Below are 26,933 nucleotides of genomic sequence, written 5' to 3' on the forward strand. Positions count from 1 at the left end.
ATTCACATCCGTCGACCAAATATTGCATGAGCTAGCAGGTACTGTACTACCCCTATATTAGAAAAAGAACAATTCAGCCACATGTAGGGTATGTCTAAACTGCAAACAAACCAAAAAAACCCTCAAACAAAAAACCACAGGTTAGTTAACACACTTTTTTTTTTTGCAGTGTACGCACAGTGTAGATATAATCTCTAAACACTCGTGAGTTCATCTCTTTTATGTGTCTTTCTTATCACAGTGCTATTACAAAACTAGGCTCTGATTCTTCATTAAGATCTGGATAGGTAGATCTGTGTGTCTGGATGAATTCCCATTGTGATCAGTGCACCTGCATGAATCTGACTTTAGGACTGGGGTGCTAGTCAATTTAAAATGTGTAATGACTGTAAACCAACTGGCATATAGCTTGTAATATGCTATGTCATCCAGGATCACTGCAAGTGAAAAAAAAATTACTATGTGAGATTTTGAATTGCTGTTATTTGTAGGCTAAAGTAAGGTGTGGTGTTTTGTTTTGTTTTTAACAGCAGGTCTGAACATAAGGAACCAAAATGGCTAATGGGAAGGCTGATTAGGTTGGAACCAAGTCAATTAAAGCAAACTGCAAACTAAACACACAGAGATTTTTCTTTCTGTTTGTTATTTTGTTTGTATTCTCTTTAAACACCTTAAATCTTTAAAACTTAATAAAACTTAAATGTCTTCCAGGCTACCTAGGAAATCCCAATGCTTCACTAAAATATAGTTTTTGTGGAGTATATTATTCTGTCTAGTCAGCAGAGGTGACAAAATTTTTGCTGCAGAGGAGATTGAGACAAACATTTTCAGGGATTTTTTTCTTTTTCTTCTGTGTTGGAAGTAAGGTTGCATACCTCCTGCGGGAGCTGGGTTACATTTAATTTACATAAAAAAATACTGATGCTCTTTTTGAAAACTCAATTTATGGATGCAATAGGATTTCCTCATGTTCAGTGGACAGTTATCTAGGAAATACATTGAGAACACTGGATATATTTATTTTAGAAAGAGCAAATCTAATTCTTCTCTGTCCCACCCCCATCCTTTAATTATGGCCCTGATCCTGCGCGGGAAGGTCCACGGTCCCTTAATCCTGGATGGATTCCCACTGACCTCAGTAGGTCTCTGTGTGGGAACAAGAGTCCACACTTGTAGATCCTTGTCCAGGAGTGGGGCCTACAATTGCACCTGATGGCACTTCCAGAGGTAAAATTCTTTCAGTGTCACCCCAAAAACTAAGGTTGGTAAGGAGATCTTCATAAACATTTTCTGGAGTGGGTAATAGGTGCTTTTTGAAAGTTTTGAAAATTCAGATGAGCTTCCAAAAGTTGTTTGGTGGTTCTAGACGGTCTAATCTTTTTGAAAATTGCCCATCACTAATTTCAACACCGTCAAAGATTCTAATGCTTTCGTAAAGTCTTCTAAATTATCAAAACCTCCTCACTAGAATCCCTTCATAAGCTCCTTCAACCTGCTGAGCTGTCTCAGGTTCTCTGTACACCACCCCTTTTCCCCTTCCAGCATACTGTTACTACAGATAAAAAATGATTAGGTACTTGGGTGCATGGCTTAAGGGATCTTAGTAAAATTTATAGCTGAAGGGTGGTGAATGTTCAGGGCAGTTGGCTCATCCAGAATTGAAACCTGGTACAAGCAATCTCTGCTCTAGGAGGCTGTTCTACACATTAAACAAATCCATTTGTTTTTAATTCCAGTAATTCATATGTTACGGACCAGGGCCGGCTCTGGCTTTTTTGCCGCTCCAGGCAAAAAAGCCTCCCGCCGCCCCTCCCCCCCCCCCCCGCCCGGAGCGCGGCGGGGAGGGCGCCGAGCCCAGCTGCGGGCCACTCTCCCCGACCGGCCGGAGAGCCAGGGGGAGGGCGGAGTGCCTGCCGCGGCTCCGCTCTCCCCGGTGCTCTGGCCACCGGGGGCAGGGCGGAGAGCCTGGCCAGGGCTCCGCACTCCCCGGCGGCCAGAGCGCCGGGAGGAGGGCGGTGAGCTCAGTCGCGGCCCCGCTCTCCCCGGCGGCCGGAGCCGGAACACCACGCCGTGCCACCCCTAGCACAAGCTTGGTGGGCTGGTGCCTGGAACCGGCCCTGTTATGGACTCTCAGATCGTGCCCACTCTTGGCCCCGTGCCATCCATGGGGGGTGCCCCGTTCAGTGAGACAGCCCTTCTCGGGCGTCCACTCTCTCTCGGGGTCAGGCCTCTCCACCTCCTGGAGCTGCATCTCTCTGAGCCTTAGCACGTCTGTCTCTTGCTGTGGGCCCCCTCAGGGAGTCCACTCGCTCTGGACCCCCCGGGCCTCCACCCCCGAAGGGGTTGATGCAACCTTGTTCTCTAGACCGGAGTGACTCTCAGCCAGCGTAAAACAGGAGGATTTATTGAGAGTTGAACACAGCACAGGAAACTCTCAGGGCCTCAGGCCTGGCCTCCCTCAGCCCAGCACATCCCAGTCTCTCTGCATCCAGGTGGGCTCTGCCTGCTCCCCCTTTCCAGCCCAGAGCTCCCCTGCTTCCCAGCTCGGCATCTGAGATCCCCGGCCCCAGGCCCCGGCTCTGTCCATTGTCTTCTCTCCAGGTAAACAGGGCTGTAAACTGGGGCCTCCTCTCCTCGCTTCTGTCCTCTGGCTGGAACCGGCTGGTTAGGTCACTGGGTCCTCACTCTGCAGCCCATTGTCCGCCCACTGGCCAGAACCGGCTACAACTCCTGAGCTGGGTCTCCGGGTCGGGTCGGGGTCTCAGGTCACCGGTCGCTGGGGTATCCATCCTCCAGGCCATTGGCTGGGGTCCCAAGTTCCCTCTCCGGTCCTCTGTAACAACAAACTCCCTCTCCCCTCACCTTGTTAAACCAGTAACACCCAGGGAAACTGAGTCCCACCCCCTCCGCATGCAAACCATTGAAACCCCACTGAAAACAAGGAAAAAACAAGAAAATCTCCCACTTCGTCACATCATAATGTGTTCAGATACTTTAGGCATTTTTATTTTTCCAATACATTTAAAAAAGATATAGTCACATTCCACGTTATGGACTTGTCTTCCTAATTTCAAAATGGTTAGGCCATTTTATTTCTAAAAGTCTTATTGTAAGAATTTTTAATATTCTTATTGGCTACTTTTGCTAGAGTTAATGAATAATGAATAACAGTAGAAATCCTCGAGTGGTACTTTTTTTTACTGAAGATCATCCTACATTAGCCCCAAACAAGTTTCTTTGGATCTATCACATCTTTTAACATGGTATTTAAAGAGTTAGTCGAGATTTAACTGGTATAAAAGATCACAGTTTTTCCATGGTTTTTCTTTGGTACAAGCATAGCTTATCCATAATCTGTCCATACTGTGCATTAATTTTGCAATTGAATTTGAATAGCGTAGCTGAATTCGACGTATCTGATCCGACTTACCCCGCTGTGAGGGCAGCGGCAAATCGACCGCCACGGCTCCCCCGTCAACGGCGCTTACTCCTACCTGGGCTGGTGGAGTACGTGCGTCGATTCGGGGATCGATTATCGCGTCCCGATGAGACGCGATAAATCAATCCCCGAGAGATCGATTTTCTACCGCCGATCTGGGCGGGTAGTGAAGACCAGCCCTAAGAGTTCTTAGAGCAGTTCAGACATGCTAGAAAGGCCGCCGTTCTCTTGTGTTTTTGTTTACATTTCGATTTTTGATTTTGCCAGTCAGAGCTACCTAGTGCTAGATGTAAATGGGGACACACAAATAAATAACTGGAATCGCTCTAAAAGGGAGTCCAGAAGACAGCTTTCATTGTCCTCTCTGCACTTGCCAAACCAGTCTTCAGAAAGCAATTCTCCTCCTTTTGAAATGGAATAAGTTTCTGTTTCCCTTTCCTCTCCACGTATTCCTGCTTCTGCATGGAGGAGACTTGGATTCCCATGCGCTAATGCTATAACTTTTTAAAAGTGTGGCAATGAGTAGGAGGGGGAAAGGGCAGGGAGAATGCAATGATAGCTGATATCGGACCTGTGTATTTTCAATCCCATTTCTAGCAGCCCTCTATTGGCACTGTCGCTTTTCATTGTAAATATTCTTTCAATGTGCTTTTCCCAGTCTCATTATACTGAATAATCTTGTAAGACATGCTGACATGCTGACCTCCTCCTTGCACTCCTTACCCACCATTGTGAAGGTGAAATCCTGTAGTTGAGATATCATGACCTTTAATGTAGGTGATGTGAAATGACTATTTGCTTCAAAAAAGGGGGAAATGCACAGCACTGGGGTTTGCTTCTTCAAAATGTGGCATAGTAGAAAACTCCAGTCACTGACATGTGGCTAAATAGTGGTAGTTCCAGCACCATTGAAAAGGAGATTAATTGAACTCTTTAATTGCAGTACGATCAGTGGAATTACATGCGTCTGACGAAGTGGGTATTCACTCACGAAAGCTTATGCTCCAATACGTCTGTTGGTCTATAAGGTGCCACAGGACTCTTTGTCGCTTGGAATTATATTGACAGTGTTGAAATAAAATGGAACAACAAACATGAGGGGGGGAGAATGTTGATACATTTTTAATTCCAGTAGAAAGTGCTGCTGTAATTTAAACTAATGAGACTCTCTTACTAGTATCTCCCTAGACTATCGTAGGATGATTTGGGTTCTTCTGCCTCCACAGTGGCTATTCCCGCTTTTGATAATAGACTTAGTTTTAATGCTCATAACTATTGACGCCTGAGGACAGCCTTAATATAGAAAAGAGCAGCAAAGCTATTATTGTTCCCTCCACTTAGACAAAACAGCATTGTCTGTGGTTTGGGGTTGGCTCCCAACGGCAGGACTGAGCAGAGTGAAGTATGTAGCATTTTTCCCCCTCCAGGTGAGTAAACAGATTAAAGACATTACCAAAACAGATCTCTGGTAGCGCTGAGTACTTTGAATGAGAGAGCAAATCAGCAGTGGTCAGACAGGCCAGGAAATGAATAACTAGTGATAAACATGAATCCACCCAATTATAGGCATTTCATAAGGGGGAAACTTAAATACTGTGTGGCTTTCTCATTGCGCCAAATGAAATGGTCAGTGTTCAAAATATGTATTCATGGTTACAGAGTAGAATAGCATTGTGTTTTATGGACTTCTGGTTGGTCGGGCTTGAATGTGTCATTGATAGAGAGCCCATTGTTGCCAGTGTCCCAAAAAGAGAGGTTCTGTTATGTACATCTTCATATATTCTGTTTACACATGTTTCATGAAAGAGTCCATCAAAGCAAAGTAAACTGAGAGATGGATCAATGCTGTCTGTGTACGCAAAGGTCCAGTATATTGCCAGGAAAAAATATTTCAATAGGTAAATACTGAGTAGTCTTCTTATTTCCATTTAAAAACTTGTTTTCTTACCCCAAGCTAAATGTCCTACACTAGTAAACATAATTCTGAATAAACATTTTCCTTACTGGCTAAGTTTTCCCACATGCTTACCTAGCTTGTACACTGCACGAAAAAGCTGAAAGGTGCATCTTATTTGGAGGTAGAGAGTGGTCCAAGCATCCTATTGTAGAGAATCAATCTTGCACCCATTGAAGCCAATCAGTATTTTGATATAAATAGGATTGGGCACAAAGTCTACACGTTGCAATTCACTATGAACTGAAAGGCCTCTTTGAATGCATTTTGATATCTTTTTTCATCCCAAAGTACATCAGTGCAGAGACTGTGTTTGTACAGCACTTAACACAATCAGGCCTTGAACCTGATTGGGGCCCCCGGGAACTGGTGCAATTACAAATATTTTAATAAGAGCAATAAACCTGCAGTTGCCAAGTGAACATCCCAACTTGCTTTGCAATGCAGTCCAATGACATCAGAGATTTTCTGGCCAAGATTTCCAAAGGTGGTAATGAGTGATTTATGGCTGCCTGGCTTGACGTCTTTTAAAGGAGCCTGATCATCTTAGGTTGGGTGCTCAGCATTATCTGAAAATGGTGAGCTGGTACCTCTTTCATGAGGCCTCCTTGGTCTAGAATATAGGATTTCATTAAAAACCGTCTCTCTCTAGCTGTTATGGTTGCTGAAGTGCATTTGGTCCACATTTGCAAGGCTGGCTGGTGCAGTGAGGTGTACCGTCATTTGCAGAATCTGAGACACAAGCTGTGTGTGGACTGGACTAGTAATCTCAGTGGATGCTAACTCAGATGCCTAATGCAATACTTTAAATGTTACCATTGTTAACTATTTCTCTGCTCATCAAAGCATGTACAGATAAAGGACCGTATTATGAAGACCTGCACAATCTACTGAGTGACAGTGGTATTTTAGCACAAGAGAGTTGTCTTGGAAGAGTACCACACCTGCCCTGTCTCACTCCTCAAACCCCTCCCCTTACCCCCCAGTGCAAGAAGGAGTCAGAGCCCAGGGATATCTGAACCCCCTCCAAGGAGGCGACAAGCTCAAGGATTCCAGGGAAAGTGTGTGATCGTATTTTGAACATCTGCATGATTTACTGAGAGTGGCATCATAGGAGAGTAGAGCTTATTTTTGCAAGTAAAGCTTGGAAGAATAGCATCCCCTCTCCCTTACCTCAGCGTTATTCCATGCTTTTGGAAGATGTCAGTTTCCATTTTAAGTTGTCCTCTAAAACCACTTGTACGTTATGGAACCAGTAGTAGCCATTCAGTGGATATACCTAAGACTGAAGCTAGCTTCTCATTCTGTCAGTCCTCTTTACTTCCCAAAAGGAAAGCACCCACCAGAAACTTTACAATTTCCTCATTCCAGGGTAGAATTCTTCTGAGAAGCCTGGAAATATCAGAAAAGGACCTTTAGTGATAGCGTGTTCTTGTTTGCTTGTTTTTTTAATTTCACTTTTTGAAATCGTTCTGAACTTTTTTGGGCTTCTCATTTCCCCCAACTGCCTTGGACAACAAATTCCAAATATGTTGTTTGGGGTTTTTTGTTTTGTTGTTGTTTGTTTTTCCTGGCCTGGCGGCAGGGAAATGCTTTTGGCAGTGATAGTGAGGGTACCTGCAGGGGACTGGGAGCATGCGGCTTTAATGTTTTAAAGGGCTAACTGGACCTGACTGAAACATATTTGCAACCTTAATTCCTTTTACTATTCAAAACAAAACTTCAGTAAAATTGCCGGTACTGCATTTATCTTTGGCAGACTGCTCAACCATCCCTTGGTAAGAAAGGGATTTTGAAAGTCAGAGAGCCAAACTTCCTGCTGCCTGTTCTTTTTTCATTCCAGGGGAACTATTTTTGAATTTTTCTTCATAATAACTTTACAGTGAATAACCATTAAAGAAGGTCAACACCCTCTTTGGTTTTACAGGCAACCTGTGGTAATCATGGCTTCCAACAGGATTTGTGTCTCCAATGAATTATGCCTTCTTGTGGTAAAACTGTTTCTTTCTGCACAGTCCCCAGTGGCTGTTCATTCCTTTTGGTACACTTTCACATAAACCGCTCAATATTGAGGACAGATGCTACACTCCATCGTCATTCAAGCTTTCACTGGGCCACAATACAACTTGTTCAAAAAGCGTACTAAAGATATTGGGGTATTGGGCTTGATTCCCATTGACACTAAGGCCTCTTTTACATTGCCAGAGCCACGTAAAAGGACCTTAAAATGGGTGTAAATATAAGATTTGCCACCCCTTTGAGACCTCTTTACATGGCTGGAGGGGTTTTAAATGGCTGCAGTATAAATGAGAGGCAGAACCATCGTTAATAGAACTCACAGCTTACATCTTGAAGGTGTCTCAAAAATAAATGACTTTGGAAATATGAATTTTGAGCCTCAGAAGAAAGAATAAGGTTTCACTTGCTGGACTATTACTTGGGTTGGCTTGGGACAAATAAAAGCACCAAGATAGTCAGCCAGGGTTTTCTTCAAAGGATAATGTTTATAACCAGAAAACCAGTCATGTAACATAAGTAAAAAACGGAGTAACAGAAAACTCCCCTGCCCTGGGGTTCAACCAGACGTGTGAACCTGGATCCAGAGCCCTGCTGTAACTGACACATTCTCCCTCTTCTGTGTCTCAAGCAGCTAATGCATAGTCCTTTCCCCGGGCGCCTGTGTGACTGGTAGAGGAAGTTGAGCTAGTTAACTTCATTGGGAAAAAGGTATTGTCTCTGTACATACTGGCCTGTACTGAAGCCCGTTCTGCCACGTTTGCACTACAATCATTACCTGTGCTAGCTAGGTTAAAGCTAGCACAGGTATGTCTAACTGTGCAACAATCACATCTTTACTTTCACTGTAGATGTTCCAAAGGGCTGGTCTACACTACCGCACTAAATCGATCTGTTACGTAACTTCAGTTACATGAATAACGTAACTGAATTCGACATAGTTAGATCCACTTATCGCGGTGGCTACACTGCGCTGTGGCGACGGGAGAGCGTCTCCCATCGACTTCCCTTTAGCTTCTCAGGGAGGTGGAGTACACAAATCAATGGGAGAGTACTGTCCCATCGATTTAGCGTGTCTTCACCAGACCTGCTAAATCGACACTCGCTGCATCGATTGCAGATCTACCGGTAATGTGGCCATGCCCTTAGAGAGGAGCAGTATGGTTATTAGCACTGCCCATTCATGTATGTGAGCTGCCAAACTAGTTTAATGCTGCCCCACAATATTGCCTGTAAAACCAAATACGGTGTTGACCCTCCTTCAGTGCATCTCTTGATGCCTGCAGTTCTTTTGGGTTTTGGTGGTGGTCTCAGCAGTCATAGGCTGCGGATGTTCTGGGCGTGATTCTCATATGGATTTAGAGCACAGACTAAAATGATTGTGGAAAATGGATATAAAGTGCTACCAGATAATGTTTTACACTCACATTGTAAGATGTAAATACCTACACATGACGTAAGGCAGTGGAGAATCAGGCTCTCTGTATCAAAGTTCCCCCTTTTGTGGACTTCACAGCCAGCATTTACTTTCTTCTAAGTTTAGGAACTGGAAAATAAGGGTTAATATCTTTACTCAAACATATGTTTAGATGAATAGATTCGTGTCAAAAAAAAGTATTTTTTACACTTGGTTTTTGTACCTCCTCTTTATCTTGCACTCTACAGCCAAGTCATTTTAGTCTGTGCCCTAAATCCATGTTTACCACTAACCAGACCCTTTTCAACTTCGAATGTTAGTTTTCTGAAATATGGTTTTGTAATTATGGGATGGGTAGGGAATTATTCACATGCTGACTGACCTTTTACCCTTTATTCTGGCCCCTGGCTGGGATTGCTGGTTTGTCTCTCAAATCTAGTCTTCCTGGTACATTGGTAGATTTAAAGTCATGTAGTTAAATTCAAAGCAGCAGCACTTTTTTTCTGACAACTCCTGTAGTAAATACTCTATGTGAATCCAAGTCTCTCTCAGTACAGAATCCCACATCCTTCCTGACTCTAAATTTCTGTTGAAGAAACGGTCTTCTGGATCTCTCTGAGGGCATTCAGATTACTGCTTCTCTCAGGGGTCTTTGTTAATTAGGGAGCAAGGTAGTTAAGATTTCATCTTGCAAAAGCAATCAGTCTGCTCTGAGTTTCATTGGCTTCAAGAAGGCTGCATACAAGTTGAATCCCTTTGCAAAATGTCAGGCCTTGAGTTTTATTTGATGTTTTGTTATAAGCATGATTTTGATCCCTCCCTCAACATTTAAAAAAGCCAAGAAGCCGCCATCCCTTCTGCATGTTTTCTAACAACGTAAGAAAAATGTGGCAGAATTTTTAATTTTAATTGGAGATGAGCTTTGTTGATAAAACTTTTTTGGGGGGATTTTGAAATTTTGTTTGATCTTTTCAGTTTTTAAATATTCAATTGTACCTGAAGTAACACTGGAAAATGGCTCATTCTGGAATTTCTCAGGTCTGAAGATGACACAATGAGAAATAAAAAAAAATAACGCACTGGAGTGTTCTTTTTTAGTTAGGCTGGGTAGCTAATTTTAGAGCTGTTCACTAATGAGCTTTGAAAACTGTCAGGTCCCAGCAGGGTTTATATACCGTGACCATTAACCCTTCAGACCCTCCCTGTGCTAACGTATGCTTCATTTAGAAAATATCAGTCAATTGCTAGTGTTCTGAAAATTTGTCAGCATTTGCTTTTCACCCTGAAAATCAGATTGTTCCCAGTCTTGCTGCAGTGAATTTCCAGAGCTCTTATCTCAAATTCCTGCTCTAGCCAGCCAGCACCTCCTCTCACTCCCATTTTCTACCAGAAGAGAAAAGGTGGTGATGGAATCTTCACCAACCTCAGATATCCTTGTCCTCTTGACTCACTGGCTCCTCTTGGCTGGCCCCTGAGCTGCTCCTGTGCCATTCCCCAGAGAGATGGAATGGATGCTGTTGCAATTCTCTTAATACCAGGTTTTTCACGCACCTGGCAGAGGAGGGAGAGTAGCTGAGGCAGGATGTTGGTTCCCCACCCCACTATATCCTACTAGGTGGTCACAAGATGATATCAATGATTTGGCCCTAGTGGGGTCTTTCAAAAAGGGAAGTTATGAGTCTAAAGGAAAAAGATAGGAAATAGCAATCTTTGAGCCCTGTGCAAAGTACCGTAAGTTTCCTGTAAGAGTGAAGATTGGGCATTGGTTAGAGGGGCAGAGTGAATTTTATTTATTAAATCTGAGTACTGAATCTCCTGGCCCTCTCTTACTTTGGTTAGAACCATTTCTACTAATGTTTTAATAAATACGATCTTACAAATGTGACGGTCTCTTAACAAATTGTTTTATTTTATTTTATCGGGAGGAATTGGCTCTTTGAGAACTAAGCTCAGCCTGATGTGATTAACCAGGTACTCTGAGTCTGGCTTCCTTCTCTTCTGCCTTTCATTTGTCTCATCTATGCTTCATAATACACTTATTTCCTGAACATTATAAAGATGTATTTAAAATGAACATTTGCAATTCAGTTTAAATCAACTTCTGCTGAAATCATCTATTAAATGGATAAGGTAAAGTTTAGGACCTTGAACATCTGTTTTTAACTAGGCTATGAAATGCTGAGAGTGAAACTTCAGGAAATTAAAATATAAACGTCCCTGCCTCTTTCCTGAAGGGGCAGGAGCTGGGAACGGGCCTGTCTGTTTGCTTATGCCATTATGTTAGGTTAACCCTTTGGATGTCCAAAGACATCCCCTATTCTTTTATTGCTTGGCCATAAGCTGTCATGTAGAACTATTCAGTATATAAATGCATTGCCTTGGAATCTCAGAGTCAGTAGATGGGTGGTTAACTCTTCTATAAAGATGTGTGCTGGAATGAGGAGAGCTGATCAGCTGCAATCTCCCCTGTTTGAACTATGTCAGCAAACCACACCTGATTGCTATCCCAGATGTGCCTCTTGACGTCTCTTAAAACTCCAAGAGTGACCATGAATCAGTTGCCTTTTTTCTTCTCAAGAGCAAACACCTGCATGTCTGAAATGTGGAAATGCCTTTCTTTCCCTTGGGAATAGTGATGACTCTTGCCAGCAATTACAGACTTTAGACTAGCATCCACTGAAAAGCAAAGCTCTTTCCTTTGAAACTCCTCGAAAGAGCAGTTTGTAGAGCACTGTGTCCCACTGTCTTTAGTATTATTAGACTCCACAGTCAGGTACTTGTTAGGATACTCAAGTTCTATAGCATTCCTGAATTTAACCAATCCTAGTTTAGGCATACCCTATATTCATATATGCATTGTGTGTACATATATTTCCTGCTGGCTTGGTGATTGGCTTTTCATACATAACTGAGATACATTACACTTAACATTGCTACCTGTAATGCATTGATTTTATCATAGCTTGCTTATGTGTGTTTGGAATGGTGGGGGTTCTGACAGGAAGGGGACAATGCTATACACTCAACTGTTATATGGATTGCATTTTTTCAGTTAGCTCTATTTTGCAGAACAACTACAAAAATGTAATCCTCAAAACTATATTTGCAAGGAAAACTGGCTTTCCTAATCAGCTGCGGAGAGGCAACAGTGAAGCTCAGACCATAAATATAGGTATTGACTATCTGAAAAAGAAATTCCAGCCACTAAACTTAGTGCATGAATGCAACAGAGAACAGTCATTGATAGATTTAAGACCAGAAGGCACCATTAGATCATCTAGTCTGACCTGCTGCGTAACACAGGCATTAGAACTTCATCCAGTTTACTCCTGTAAAATTTGCAACAAGTCTGGTATTCATATAATAATGCAGATTCTGGCAAAGCTTTTTATAATGTTCACTAATTAAATCCTATACGACTTCCCCTCTCTCCCAAGGGCTTTTATACTTGACCTATTATTCGCTCACAATCTTTAAACAAAGAATTTAAAGCCATACGTGTTATGTCCTTAAGTCTGTCCTACTGAAGTTACCCACTGAACATGAGTTGCCCTATTCCAGGGGTCGGCAATGTTTGGCACGCGGCTAGCCAGGGTAAGCACCCTGGCGGGCCGGGCCAGTTTATTTACCTGCTGACGCGGCAGGTTCGGCCGATCGCGGCCCCCACTGGCCGCGGTTCGCCGTCCCGGGCCAATGGGGGCGGTGAGAAGCCGCGGCCAGCACATCCCTCGCCCGCGCCGCTTCTCGCCGCCCCCATTGGCCCGGGACGGCGAACCGCGGCCAGTGGGGGCCGCGATCGGCCGAACCTGCCGCGTCAGCAGGTAAATAAACTGGCCCAGCCCGCCAGGGTACTTACCCTGGCGAGCCGCGTGCCAAACGTTGCCGACCCCTGCCCTATTCAATTGAGGGATTCTATCAGAGTTTTTAATTGCTAAATAATTAGGACTTAAAGGCCAAACTTCTAGGAAAGGGCTTTATTTGGAGAGTTATAAAAGTTAAGCTCAGCCTGCTGAGCAGTGGTTAGGGTGGAGGGTAAAATTATTGCAACTAAAAGGACATTTTTATTCCTTAACTTAAGTTTTACCTGTTGTGCAACACGTTTTGTGTCTACAGGGAAAGTTTTTGCCATGTTGGTTTACAGGAATTTTCCTAATAGTGTTGACTTTCACAAATAAACATTAGTGGAAATAACTTTTAATAATTCCAAAGAAATCTTTCAGGTTCTGTTTTTGCTCCGCTCCACCCACTAGTTCTGTTTCCCAGTTGTGCACATACTTAGTTCTAACATGTTAGTCATGCTAAAAGTACAGGTTTGTACATAGTGAGTAGAGCTGGCTGAAAAATGGGGGTTGCCGTACCAACTCTAACGAGACTAATCAATTAAGGTGGGCTATTATCAGCAGGACAAAAAAAACTTTTGTAGTGATAATCAGGATGGCCCATTTCAAACAGTTGACAAGAAGGTGTGAGTAACAGTAGGGGAAAAATTAGCATGGCCATGTACATTGGCCAAACCGGACAGTCTCTATGCAAAAGAATAAATGGACACAAATCAGACGTCAAGAATTATAACATTCAAAAACCAGTCGGAGAACACTTCAACCTCCCTGGTCACTCAATTACAGACCTAAAAGTCACAGTTCTCCAACAAAAAAACTTCAAAAACAGACTCCAATGAGAAACTGCGGAACTGGAATTAATTTGCAAACTGGACACCGTTAAATTAGGCTTGAATAAAGACTGGGAGTGGATGGGTCATTACACAAAGTAAAAACTATTTCCCCATGCTAATTTTTCCCCTACTGTTACTCACACCTTCTTGTCAACTGTTTGAAATGGGCCATCCTGATTATCACTACAAAAGTTTTTTTTGTCCTGCTGATAATAGCCCACCTTAATTGATTAGTCTCGTTAGAGTTGGTATGGCAACACTCATTTTTTCATGTTCTCTGTGTGTGTATATATATCTTCCTGCTGTATTTTCCACTGCATGCATCTGAGGAAGTGGGTTTTAGCCCATGAAAGCTTATGCCCAAATAAATTTGTTAGTCTCTAAGGCCTGGTCTACCCTGGGTGGGGGGATCAATATAAGTTATGCAATTTCAGCTACGTCAATAACATAGCTGAAGTTGATGTACTTAGATTGACTTATCGTGGTGTCTTCACTGCGGTGAGTCGACTGCTGCTGCTCCCCCGTCGACTCTGCCTGCGCCTCTCGCGGAGCTGGAGTACAGGAGTCAACAGGAGAACGCTCAGGGATCTATTTATCACGTCTAGACTAGACACGACAAATCGAACCCTGCTGGATCGATCACTGCCCGCCGATCCAGCCAGTAGTGAAGACATACCCTAAAATGCCACAAGGACTCCTCGTTCTTTTTGCTGATACAGACTAACACAGCTACCACTCTGAAACAATTGTAATGTCATCTTGGATATGAATTTAAATACATTGTCTGCAGAATTATTCATGTTTCCTTTTTTCAGAATGTGCCTTACTTGTAGAGGCAAGTTTGCAGTCACTGGAATGCTGCTTTCAGTTCTGATGTCTGTTTTCTCTTCTTTTTTTTTCAGTCCACAGTCATGAGTGAACCCCAGTGCTACTACAATGAAAACATTGCCTTCTTTTATAACCGGAGTGGAAAATACTTAGCCACTGAATGGAACACTGTCAGCAAGCTTGTGATGGGACTGGGTATTACCGTCTGTATCTTCATAATGCTAGCCAATCTCTTAGTTATGGTGGCTATTTATGTCAACCGCCGCTTCCACTTTCCTATTTATTACTTAATGGCGAACTTAGCTGCTGCAGACTTCTTTGCAGGGCTGGCCTACTTTTACCTAATGTTCAACACGGGACCCAACACTAGAAGATTGACTGTAAGCACCTGGCTTCTTCGCCAGGGTCTCATTGACACTAGCCTGACGGCCTCTGTAGCCAATTTGCTGGCCATTGCTATTGAGAGGCATATTACGGTCTTCCGAATGCAGCTGCATACTCGGATGAGCAACCGACGAGTAGTGGTAGTAATTGTTGTCATCTGGACGATGGCCATTGTGATGGGTGCTATACCAAGTGTCGGCTGGAACTGTATCTGTGATATCACTCACTGCTCCAATATGGCGCCACTCTATAGTGACTCTTACTTGGTTTTCTGGGCTGTTTTCAACCTGGTCACTTTTTTGGTTATGGTGGTCCTATATGCTCATATCTTTGGGTATGTCCGCCAAAGGACTATGAGAATGTCCAGACACAGTTCTGGGCCCCGCAGAAATCGGGACACCATGATGAGTCTCCTGAAGACCGTGGTCATTGTGCTTGGTGAGTATCTACTTCAGCAAAAATGTTCTTCTCTGTTTCCCGTAGCGTAAGTTAATAAAACATTTCATTAGTGCTAGAGGAGAACTGGAACATGCATGCCCAACATTCCCATTGGCACATCATAAATTTGTGGGGGATGGGAAAGGGAGTGAGGAGCGAGCGAACACCAAGTGTTCATATCACTCTTGGAATTATCATATTTATGGCAGTGATCTCTAAACCTCAATCATTCTATAATTCAACATCTGTCCTGGTAATATAATTTTTTTAAGGGGAACACTTCAGGGAGTGATGGAAAACAGGACGTGGATTATAATGCTGATATACACAAGGCAAAAACAGCCCCTTCCCCAGGAGCAGCTTCACTTACATTTCCTGGTCCATTATAAACCTCCCCAATGCAGACATACCCTCTTTCATAGAAACGTTATCCCCTGCATGTCTTCCTGGTGCTAGGCCTGTGTATTTGGCAGAGCTAAGCAGCTGCAGCACAGAAGTGGCACAGAGATAGCTGCTACTTGCTGCATGCTTTTCATCTCCTAGGTAAGTACCCGCTGTGTTTTCCATTTCTTGTTGCTCAAGAAATGGCACGTTCTCACAGGTATCTGTTGCCATATTTGGAGATAGTCCAGGTAACAAATGCTTGACTTGCTTATGTGACACAAAACCATTCCCTCTGTTCAGTGACAGATGTTGTCAAAAACTATTAAATCTCACTAAGTGAAGTGAAAATATGTCTAGCTAGGTTCAGATCTCTGTTATATAATGTTCAAATGCATGGACATCTTTGTTATATATTAGTTACATTAACATGAATTGATGGAAGTTTATATTTAACTGCCTGCTGATTAATCTTGGAGCAAGAGGCAAGAATCTGTGCTTTAGTTTCATGAATACAAGCAGGTAAGTGTTGGTGTGCTCACTTATCTAACACTTGGGTAGAGGAGCAAATGTCTCTGTGCCATAGCAAGAACAAGCTGGAAATTTACTAACAATCCATGTTACTGTATTCTCTGTTTACTTGCATCATTATCATGTTTTGCTTTTCTCTCTAAGGTAGAAAAATTATTTTGAGTTGGGAAGGATAAAATAGGTAAACTTTCCCTTGATTCATGGACTGCTCTACTGCACTCAATGCTGTTTTTAAACCCAACCTGTTCTACCTCCCTTTCACCAAATTCAGGCAGGCAGATGAGGTTCAGAAGAAAGCTTCAGCTCTGAGCATATCTTCCGAAAGCAAATCTATATTTTCCCTTTTGGATGAACTGCCACTCTTTCCAACTGCGTAGCAGTAAAGCACTTCCTGTCATATAACTGGCTGGTTAAATCTCGTAAACCAGACAAATAGTAAGCATTTTTAGCAGTGCTTTGAAAGAGTAAAAAATACTGAGTAAATCTAATTTGGTAGTTAATGCCAATACAGCTGTGCCACTTGTGTGCCTGCAGTACGCCGACAGGAGAGAGCTCTCCCGTTGGCATAATAAAAGCAGGCCCAACAAGCGGTGGTAGCTATGTCGGTGGCAGATGCTCATGTGAGTGCTTATGCCAGCAAAACTTGTGTTGCTCAGGGGAGTGGTTTTTTTCACACCTCTGAGCAACAAAAGTTTTGCCAACATAAGTGCTAGTGTAGACCTGGCTGTAGTCCCATAAAACACTTCTTGAGCAGTCTTATAAATAAAATTGCTTTCCTTAAAAAACAATAATGAATGCAGTTCTCAGGTTACCAGCACTTTACTATGTTTGTTTTACTGTATGGCCAACTCTTTTATGAAATGTGTATCCTGTGTGTCACAGGATATTAAGTATAGGACTTGAAGTAGCCTTTTCAAAAGAGATTAGATGCTTACATGAAAAATAGAAGCTGTAGTTACACTCGCTAGGACAATCTACGAGGGCTGTGAATCCTCATGAGCCAGGGTATTGGGCTGACTGCTAGCTGGGGTCAGGAAGGAACTCATTGTACCACTCTACTGGGTGTATTATTGCCATTAGCTGTATGTATGGGGGGCTTCTTCTGGAGTATCTGACATTGGTCACTGTGGGGACCAAGGGACTGAAGTAGGTAGACGACCAGTGTGTTCCAGTAATTATCCTTATCTGTAGAAGCCAATTAAAAGTCAACATTCAGCAACCATAGCCACACAATTATTATAGCTATCGCCTTTGTGGCTGTGTTTTGCAAATGCTGATTTCATAGCGATGACCACTGTAAGGATTACTGAAAAAAGTAAAAATTAATATTTGAGGCCAACGTATTCAAACTTGCGTCTCTAAAGTTAACCATCCAGGCCCCAGTTCAGCAAAGGACTTAAGCATGTGCTTAAATCCCATTGGGTCTTAAGCACATATTTAAATGCTTTACTGAATGAGGGACTTGAAGAGGTTGCATGAATTTCATAGACGTTGACGACCTGTACAGTCACCGATGCTGAGCACTTCTGAAAATCAGCGCACTTGCCTACGTATCAAACATGGACTTAGCTTTCCCACTTTGGCCTCCAGATGCATTTGGACTCTGGCCTTCAGGTTTACTTTCCTCTAATTCTCAGATTAGTTATTCCTCAGTATTAAGGGCAACAGTTTGTTGGCATGGATTAATGGTGATCCATCAGCCAGTGAGTGATGCCTTTCATGCAGCCAGTGCACAACAAATAGAGGTGGAAGTTTCTAGCTGGGCTTTCCAATGAGACTCTCAAAGCATAGCTTTCTATAACCGCACTATATTATTCGCCAGTATGGATCTCGGTAAGAAATCAGACTGCCGAATGGGGGGCGGGAAGAGAAAGGGGGTAACATAATCTTTACTTCTAGAGGCCTGCTTTTAGGTCTGGTTGCAAATGTTCATGGTGAGCGAAATGAGCTTGATTTCAGTTGTAGCAGCTTCTAAATGTCTTTCTGTATAGCAAACCTACCGCACAAGAACACTGCAGGGAAACTGTGCTGGGATTGGTTTTCCCAGCCTTGGGATAACATATATTTTCAGACCCGTGTGGAAAAGCTCATGGAATGTTTATCTCTATGCTACTTGGCTCTTTCCAAATCAGCTTTCTCTTTCTGCCTCAATACATTACACAGAAGAGGAGAACTTGGGCTTTCTTGGTGGTCTAGCTGTTAATGCAATGTAGTGCATTAAAGTCTGAGGCAAAGCTCTGCCCCTCTACAGAGAGAGGGGAAAGGAAGTGCCTTCGTTTTATTCTCAAAAGATCTTCTCCCCTGAAATTCCCTGCAGCTGACTCAGTTGGTGCGTGCTAGCCCTCTTGAACTGGAAGATTGGGTTTGCTCAGCACAGAGCTGCTTTGGAGCAATGGGGGGAGGGTAAGGTGAGGATCAGAATGAAAAATGAAAAATGCAGGGAAGGGACTCTAGAGGAATCCTCAAATATAAATCAACGAACACTGGAAAGAGATGTAATGTTGATCTTTTTGTGGTCCTCTGAATCCATAAATAACCACCCTGTAAGTCAGTCAACAAGGGATTCTTTCACTTGATTTCTAAACTTACATAAACTGGTCTTTCTGAAGTTAGCCAATGAGCGTACAATTTTTTTCATCCGTCCTTACTGCAGTTTCAAGGGGAGGCAGATAAACAAAAGAACTTCTTGTTTATCAGCCCCAGTAAATGCCTACCACTGTCTTCCATCCCCACATCTCATTGCCTTGCTCCAAGAGGACAGCCACCCACAAGAAAAAAAAAATCCTCTTCTGATGGCTATGCTGTCAGCATGTGTGAGGTGCAATCCAATTGAGTTGCATAAGAGGACTCATTGTTTTCCCAATGACTAAGAGGGCTTGAAGCTCTGGCTGGAGCGGTCGGGAGCTGGCACACTGCGTCATCCCACAGAGCTGCTAGGATGTTGAATCCTGGGACTGAGTCAAAGCAGAAAACAGATTTTTTTTTGCTTTTTTTGTTTTTCATGCCCTTTTGTGTTTTTTCCTTGAGTAAAATATTTTAAACAGAAGGAAGTGATTTCATAGTTGAGTCCTTTCTTTTAACAAGGCTCCTTTTGAAATCTGTAATTTAACAAGAATATAAAGCTCTTTCTCCATAAGATGCCTTTTTGCTTTGGGGCTTATGCAGAATTGATTCATATAACAAACACAGACGTAAAATTGGGTCTCGGTTAGGCTGAGACTCAAATCATACCGAAAGCATTTCATAATTGCAGTGTGTTATTAAAGTAGAAAAGGGAATTTGCAGAAAGAATCTAACTGATATAACAAGCTTAAAACATGCATCTTTTCCTTTTTATTGCTCATCTTCGAACACTCTTTTAGGACGAAGTTAAACCAGTTTTCCTATTGGGTTTGAATCTTCTTCACTAGCCAAATGCAGGGCTGGAAACATTCACTGCTATATGAGAAAGACAGGTATTAAAGCTCTGAGCCAGGAATCCAGAGATCTAAGTTCAATTCCTAGCATGATCTTAGACTACTTGTGTGACTTTGGAAAAATTACTTACGGCCAGATTTTTTAAATGCTATTTAGGTGTCTAAGTATACAGATAGGTTGCGAGTGGAATTCCTAAAAGCACTAAGGATATATCTGCATATTTAGATGGATAAAGACATTTAAAAAACTGGCCCTTAATCTCTGTTTCTCAGTTTCCTATCTGTAACATGGGGATACACACAGGGTGAGCAAAAAAGTGTCTTATCTATTTAAAAAGTTAGCTGTTCATGGCAGGGACTCTCTCTCCATAGTCTCTATGGCAGGGACTCTCTCTCCATAGTCTCTATGGCAGGGGTTCTCAAACTTCATTTCAACACAACCCCCTTCTGACAACAAAAATTACTACATGACCCCAGGAGGGGGGACCAAAGCCTGAGCCCGCCTGAGCCCTGTTGTCCAGGATTGGCGGGGAGGGGGGGAAAGCTGAAGCCCAAGCCTTGCCACCCCAGGCCACGGAAGGGGGGAAGCGAAGTCGAAGCCCAAGGGCTTCAGCCCCAGGCAGAGGGCCTGTAACCTGATCCCCGCTGCCCAGGGCCGAAGCCCTTGCACTTGGGTCCCGGGTGGTGGGGCTCGGGCTTCGGCTTTGGGCACAGGCGGGGGGCTTGGGCCCCGGGACCCAGCAAGTCTAATGCCAGCCTTGGCGACCCCATTAAAACGGGGTCGCAACCCACTTTGTTCCCAACCTACAGTTTGAGAACCGCTGCTCTATGGTAATACAAATGAACTAATAGTGAGGGTCATTCGTGGCGCACATGCAGTCTCATTAGAGGCTATCCATAATGCAGTGTGGTATTGCTACTGTGCTTCCATAGGAGGGAGTCAGTGGGGCTACTCAAAATAGCAAACACTACAGCCAGTAATCAGAGTTTGCAGAACTGGGCTCTTGTGTCTGACATTGAAATTATAGTAACAACTCTTCCCAATTAAATGATAGAAGTGTGACAAAGTTGCCTATAACTGAGCCACAGATTTATTCCTTCCTCTTTTAGCCTCCCTTCCTGCACATTGTCAATATTATTTTACCAAAATTAGTTATGTATATTGACTTTAACTCCGTAGCTGCCTTCCGTGACATAGGTGGAGCAAGCAATGAATTCCTGATTGCTTGCACCTAGACTCCCTGGGAACTGGAAAACCTGCATGATTTGTTTTCTCTGAAATGTAAGGGCACTGGCAGTGTGTGAGAGTGATCAGTTTGGTTTAACCTGCAAGACTTGGAAATAGAGATGGGCGCAGGATTATAATGAATTTTAGTTGTTAACCATTTTACCATAAAGGAGTGTCGCTTTCTTTAAACGCATCTCCTTGCTATTGCAATGGAGAGATAAATGTGATGGAAACATCTGGAAGTTCAGGGTAAACATCTGGAAGGGTAGAACTGCTTGTTGACGGGGTTTTTTTCCTGCCACAGTTATGAATTGCACAAGAGACTTTAATTTTTTGTACTGACTCTGAAACTTTCACAACCAGGGTACCAAACTGAAATGAAATGCGGCAGACAATAACTAAAGTAATATAGCGAGCTCTTGCGAACCTAATTAATCCTCAGGGCTGGGGTTAATTTTCATTTTGCTTGGTTAAAGGAATGTAGCAGGAAGTCACCTACTTCTCGACATATGCAGTTGGTTAAAGCAAATTCCACTGTATTATCAGTAACTTGTCCCCTAACCAGGTGATTGATTGGTTGACATGCAGTTGTTACATGGTAGGATGAAAACCAGCCAATACTGTGGAGACTGACTTTTTAAAAAGATGTTTTCAATACGTATGCTGTCTGTCTGCAGTCACTGACATACAGTGCACCTCACAAGTGTTTGAGCTGGCATATAGACACAGCTCATATGATGGTGAATGCTTACTTTTCACGAATGTCTATTACGTCCTTAAATCTTAAGGCCACTGACAGAACTTGTTATTAGCTGGATTTTATCAGCTCTCAGGTGAGTGGACTCAGGGACTATGGTGAAGGCAATATTGTCTAGGCAGAGCTTGGCTGTGGCTTTACTTAAACTCTGGCAGACCTTCTCTGCCAATAGACCATTATTCCTATGGTCGAAATCAAACACTATGTTGTAGTCGTGCGACGCGTCAATATCAGGATCTTTTAGTAGAGCAAGGATTTAACTTGGCACCCTGTTGACTGGAAACTCATGGTTTCATCTGTTCATCCTGTGCCTGTAGAGTTTGTGACACAAAAAGCACTGAAGCCTTAATATCATTTTCCCTGAGATCATTCTTCTTAGCGTATGTGCAATGTGCCTCAGGTGGCACGTGACCAGGATTCATCACTGAATATGGTCCACTGATTGGATCGTTAGCTTCCCCGGCCTAGGCCAGGTGCTGCTGGAGAGTGCGACCTGGGTGCTGATCTGTCCCCGCCCCCAGGAGAACATTGAAAATGCGCTTCTCTTCTTAACTTTAAAGCATTGTTCAATTTAGCAGGCATGGCCTGATTTGAAGGGTTGTTAAGGGTTTTCTTTTAATCTTCATAGAGAAGGCAGTTGTGGTATTGGTGGGGGGCTCTGCTTTCCACAACCCACTCTGCAAAGGGCAACTTTAAGAACCGGGGTGCTCCTGGAATTGGGAAGCACAGTAGAATCTCTTCAGTGTGAGGGGCTTGTTCATCCATCGCCAACTCTACACAGTAATGCTGTTTGTATGTTGATTCAGGCCTAAAGGGAAAACAAGTTCTGTAAACTCAGGAATTGGCATCAGGAGTCGGAGTCTGGCCATCAATGACTTTCTGTTCTAAAACAGGAGGAGCAGTATTTAGTCTCCGGGTGTTTTTAGATCGGTATATTTTAAAAGTGCATAGACTGTGAATTTAGCCCACGGTCGAGTAAACTGGGAAGTTGCAGCTGATGATCTATAGACTAAATTGATCCTATCTAATGTATTTCATAGGATTAATTCTCTTATTACACTGTACATATTTATATGTGAAGAAACAATGAGTTTGTAATGTACTGTAAAATCATCAGTTATAAATGACGGATATGGTACATGTCTGATAACTATTATATTATACCATCAAAGATACTATTTGAATGAAAAAGTGAAATCAAATTTGATACCTTAAGGATTTCTGCATTTTAAATATGTTTGAGAGAGGTCTGATTTTTGCTTTTACTTCGCATTTTTGTGTTTGATGTCGTTTGATTTGGGTTTTTTTTATGATTTCATGTAAGCACTTTCAGAGCAATTGTGACTTAAAACTAACACACGTCTAAGCTCTAATTGAGGGAAGTAGCTGCTATACTTCTTGCTTTTTTTTTATTAAAGATGATCTATGCTGCTAGTTTTATAATGCAGCACTTGTTTGCATGTTTCCTGCATAAAATTCTGAGTATTGTTATGTAAAAGGTTGAGTACAATCAGTTTGTGAGGATGATAGAAGAGGAAAATCCAGCTATACTATATCTTTGCCATATAGTTTGCCATACATGTCTTGAATTTTTGTCATTACTGTCATCATGGAAAGAGTAGGCAGATAATTTACCAGCCCAGGCATAAAATCTTTCCTGGTTTTTTTTTCCTGTTTAATATATCTTGACTATTGTACTAACTGGTTTAGACCCAGTCATAATACATGGGAAATTAAAAAACTGTTTTGCAATTGTTAAGTCAGCAAACTATAGGTCCAGATTCTCAGCTGTAAATCTAGATAGCCGCATTCAAGTCACTGGAGTTATTCAGACCTGAGGATCTGGCCCATAGCCTGTAAATACTTATCAGAGGCCAGAAAAATAACCTGAGTTTTGAAAGTCACTTAGTGTTTTGGTTTGAGGAAAAAAACACCATTATTGCATGCACTCTTTCCATAAAGAATCTCTCTCAATTTGACTCAATTGGCACTCCTAATGGAATTTATTTTCTTGCAACTCGTTATCATTCATCTCTTATTCTCCATGAAATCAGCTTTATTATAACTAATTTAATACTTGTTTGGCTGTCAAGGATGATACTTTAATAAAAATGAATTCTGCTGGTCTACTTGATCCTCAAAATAATGGAGATTGACATATTGCACACTGTTGGCATATGTCTGACTCGAGGCTTCACAACAGTTTTGTTTTCCAAAAACAAACCAATGCTAGCTCACATAACTGAAGCAACTGTAATTTGAACTTAGAGTTTAGAAAATGCTGTGGCAAGTCCTTTCTGTGAACCCTAAATCTGGTTTGATGTTCTGACAGTTTAAAGCTATAGATATTTCTTTCTTTCCCCACTGCCCCTCCCGGTGAAATCTACTACATCCACAAGTAAAACTAATGCATCTTGAGTAAACAACTTTTCTCTAAAATATTCTAAATATCCTTGTTGAATTCATGGCTTCACCATGGGAGAAACCTTGTGGAAGTTTGGCCCCTTTGACTTAATAGAACAGATTTATTTTCCTCTTGGGTTCCTTTGAGACTATGGTTTGAAGAACTTCTGTCAGTGCCTAAAGCAAGCATGTGGTTTTATATTTGGGGATTGGTGGGTGGAGGAGGGATGGACGAATCCCTGTGGGAGGAAATGATGCCTCATTTATAAAAGATCTTTTCCTAAATTCAGTTCAGATTAATATCTTTTGTAGGGAGCCACATATTGGCGGGAAAATGGAAACTCTGAAGCATTCAACAATGCATGGGATAAAGATGAATCTTGAGTAAACCTCCTTGTTCTGTACTCTTTCTCCAAGTTCAGTTCTTGGTAAAGAATCTTGGAATAGTGACTTGTAGAGACTCTTAGTTTAAAAGCACTTTTTAGGATCTCTTTAAATGGATTTCTTTCAATAGCAAAATTGAGGCTTTGGGGCCTATTTGTCCCATCAGTGCGCATAGTTAACATGCATTAACAACAAAAATATTGGGCATATCCTTGCAGCTGGAGTACAGAAAATAACGCTTTCTGCTGGGCAAAGTTGAAATAACGAACAGTTGGCTGAGGAGTGAAACATAGCTGCTGAAAGCCCCACCTAAAGGAAATGAAATAGTTCTGAGTAAACTACTCTCCTTCAGTGGCATTGCAGCCAAGGATGTACTTAGAGAGACAGGATGGTGAGGTAATATCTTTTATTGGATTAACTTCTGTTGGTGAGAGAGACAAGATTTTGAGCTTACACAGAGCTGCTCTTGTAAGCTTGAAAACTTGTCTCTCTCACCAACAGAAGTTGGTTCAATAAAAGATCATCACCCTCTTTGTCTCTTTAATATCCAAGGCCCAACATGTCTATGACAACACTACATACAACGATGTACTTGTCTATCTTGACACCTCCAAAATACTAGAGGTTGAGACCTTTTTGTGAGAGAATCTCTCTACCCCAAAGATCTTAGTGAGCAATGGGAAGATCTGTGATGCTGTGAAGGGGTGGCCAAGTATGTAACTCATAACTAGAGATTCAGTGGGTATAAGAAGATCTACATGTGATATTTCAGAACACAAGTAAAACTCTTTGATTTAGACCTCAGGCCTTAGAATGACCCACGCTCAACGTTACAGGGCAATAGGATCTGTTAAAACAGAAGGGGGACGTTTAGACTATAGGAAAGATGCCTATACCACTTTTGTAATATGGTTTCATCCAAAATACCGTGTTTTTGGAAAACATGTTCCCATGTGGTCGTGTGGTTTGAAAGCAAAGGGTTTGGGAGCTAAGAGGATCTTGGTTTCTTGTCCAGGCCAAATCTGACTCATACTGTAACTTGCACAAATCATTTGACCTTCATGTACCTCAGAGAACTTAACTAGAAAACAGAACTAAAACCACAGGACCTTACTGAAAACTAGAATGCTGGGGAAAAAATTAGATAAATAAAAATGTCTGCTATTAACTTTTGTCAAATTGTGTAATTCTTGTGCTAAATGAGTCATGATAATTGGCTCGTTCTAAATGTGTTGCCCAAAGTGTCACAAATAGAGAGAGAGATTTTTTTAATTCTAGTAGTGTACTTCTGAGAGAGTTTCATTTTTATTAATAATAAAAAAGTACAGTAAACAGTACTTGCAGTTGTTCCAGGTGTCATTTATTTAGGATCTTCCAGCAAAGCAAGAAAATACTTTAATATATAGATGCACCCAAAAATAACCTTTCCTTTCATTATAGCCTTAATGCAGTGATGGCTATTAAAGTTAACATTTGTCAGCAGAAGTACACAGAATGGTGTCAAATACCAGTTTTGTATTTCCCAACATATAGAATAGGAAATTGTCAGTAAATGTTAGCTTTCGAATACAGGCCATTGTATGTATAGTATTAGACTTAAAATTAGGAATGTGTTGGAGAGAGTTATTTGATGTTGATGTCTGTGGCTGGTTTTTCTCTGCTCTTGCAAGAAGAGACAGAATATGGATTTAAATGCACCCTTGTTTGAAAATGTTGGCTTTAACATCTGTGTTTGGAATTGTTTCTGTGATAGTGAACTCTATAACTAAAGTCTGTAAACGTGACTTAAGCAGAAACTGATAACAATCGGTGAATGCCTGATTTTTCAGCCTCACTATGGAAATAAATTGCCATCAACATATTCACAAATTTGATGTGCTTAAAAATAACATAAAACAAAAAGTCCAAGGAAACCTCACTACGCATGTTGCCAATAGTCCCTCTTTAAGGCCCTTTCAAGTCATTCACACTATTTGTACAGGTAAAGATTTGCTAAAGGAAACACTGCGGAGTGTATGCCTAAAACTATACAGTAGCTGATAGAGAAAGCAGGTTGCTAATGCAAAGACTGACATGTTGGCACTCCCTTATGGTAACAGGAACACTTCCACGGCCTTTATCCACAAATCACTGTGAACACAAAGTATTCTCTCAGTGATGCCTTTATTTCTAGCCTGCCAGCCTATGTTTGATTTAACAGCTTTTCTTTCACTGAAAAATTATGAACCATGTATATATATGTGTGTGGTTACTGTCAGTCAGACCTGCTACTCTAGAAAGTGCAATCTACCATAGACTGAAGAAAATTGCAAAGAAAACATAGTAAGCAGTGATGGCATTCAGGCAGACCTTTCTGCTGGACTGATCTCTTTCCTAAATAAACAAACGCACCTACAGTCCTCCAAATAAAGCTTCAGAGTCACCGTAAAACTAATTCCAATTGATGGCATTTGTTTGGGATGTGACAGGTCATCAGTCTGAGGTACATTTTCTTTGCAGTCTAGCAGAGCAATGTTAGGAAACATTCACAGTTATATGCAGTCATGTTTCTTATAGGCATATCAAATGGGGTTTCAGATAGGTCAGTTTTCCTGCTTCAAATCCCTTCTTAAAAATACCTCTGCCATGGTGTCATTAAAATTTTTTGATTACGATTAGGCATCTTGTGTTGGTTCTACTGCTTAT

General features: G+C 42.0%; 1 protein-coding gene across 2 annotated transcripts in view; it reads left to right on the plus strand.

Moving 5' to 3' along the window:
• The window catches only part of LOC112117238 (lysophosphatidic acid receptor 1), a 140,288-nt gene that overhangs the window by 75,461 nt on the left and 37,894 nt on the right, over positions 1-26,933 (plus strand). For both annotated transcript variants that reach the window (XM_026646369.1, XM_024215160.3), the window contains exon 3: positions 14,401-15,148. In XM_026646369.1, coding sequence (XP_026502154.1) covers positions 14,401-15,148 — 748 coding nt within the window. The remainder of the gene's footprint in view (positions 1-14,400; positions 15,149-26,933) is intronic.

Source organism: Terrapene carolina, unplaced genomic scaffold, assembly GCF_002925995.2.
Source record: "Terrapene carolina triunguis isolate 2854851 unplaced genomic scaffold, T_m_triunguis-2.0 Scaffold35022, whole genome shotgun sequence".
NCBI classification, from domain to species: domain Eukaryota; kingdom Metazoa; phylum Chordata; order Testudines; family Emydidae; genus Terrapene; species Terrapene triunguis.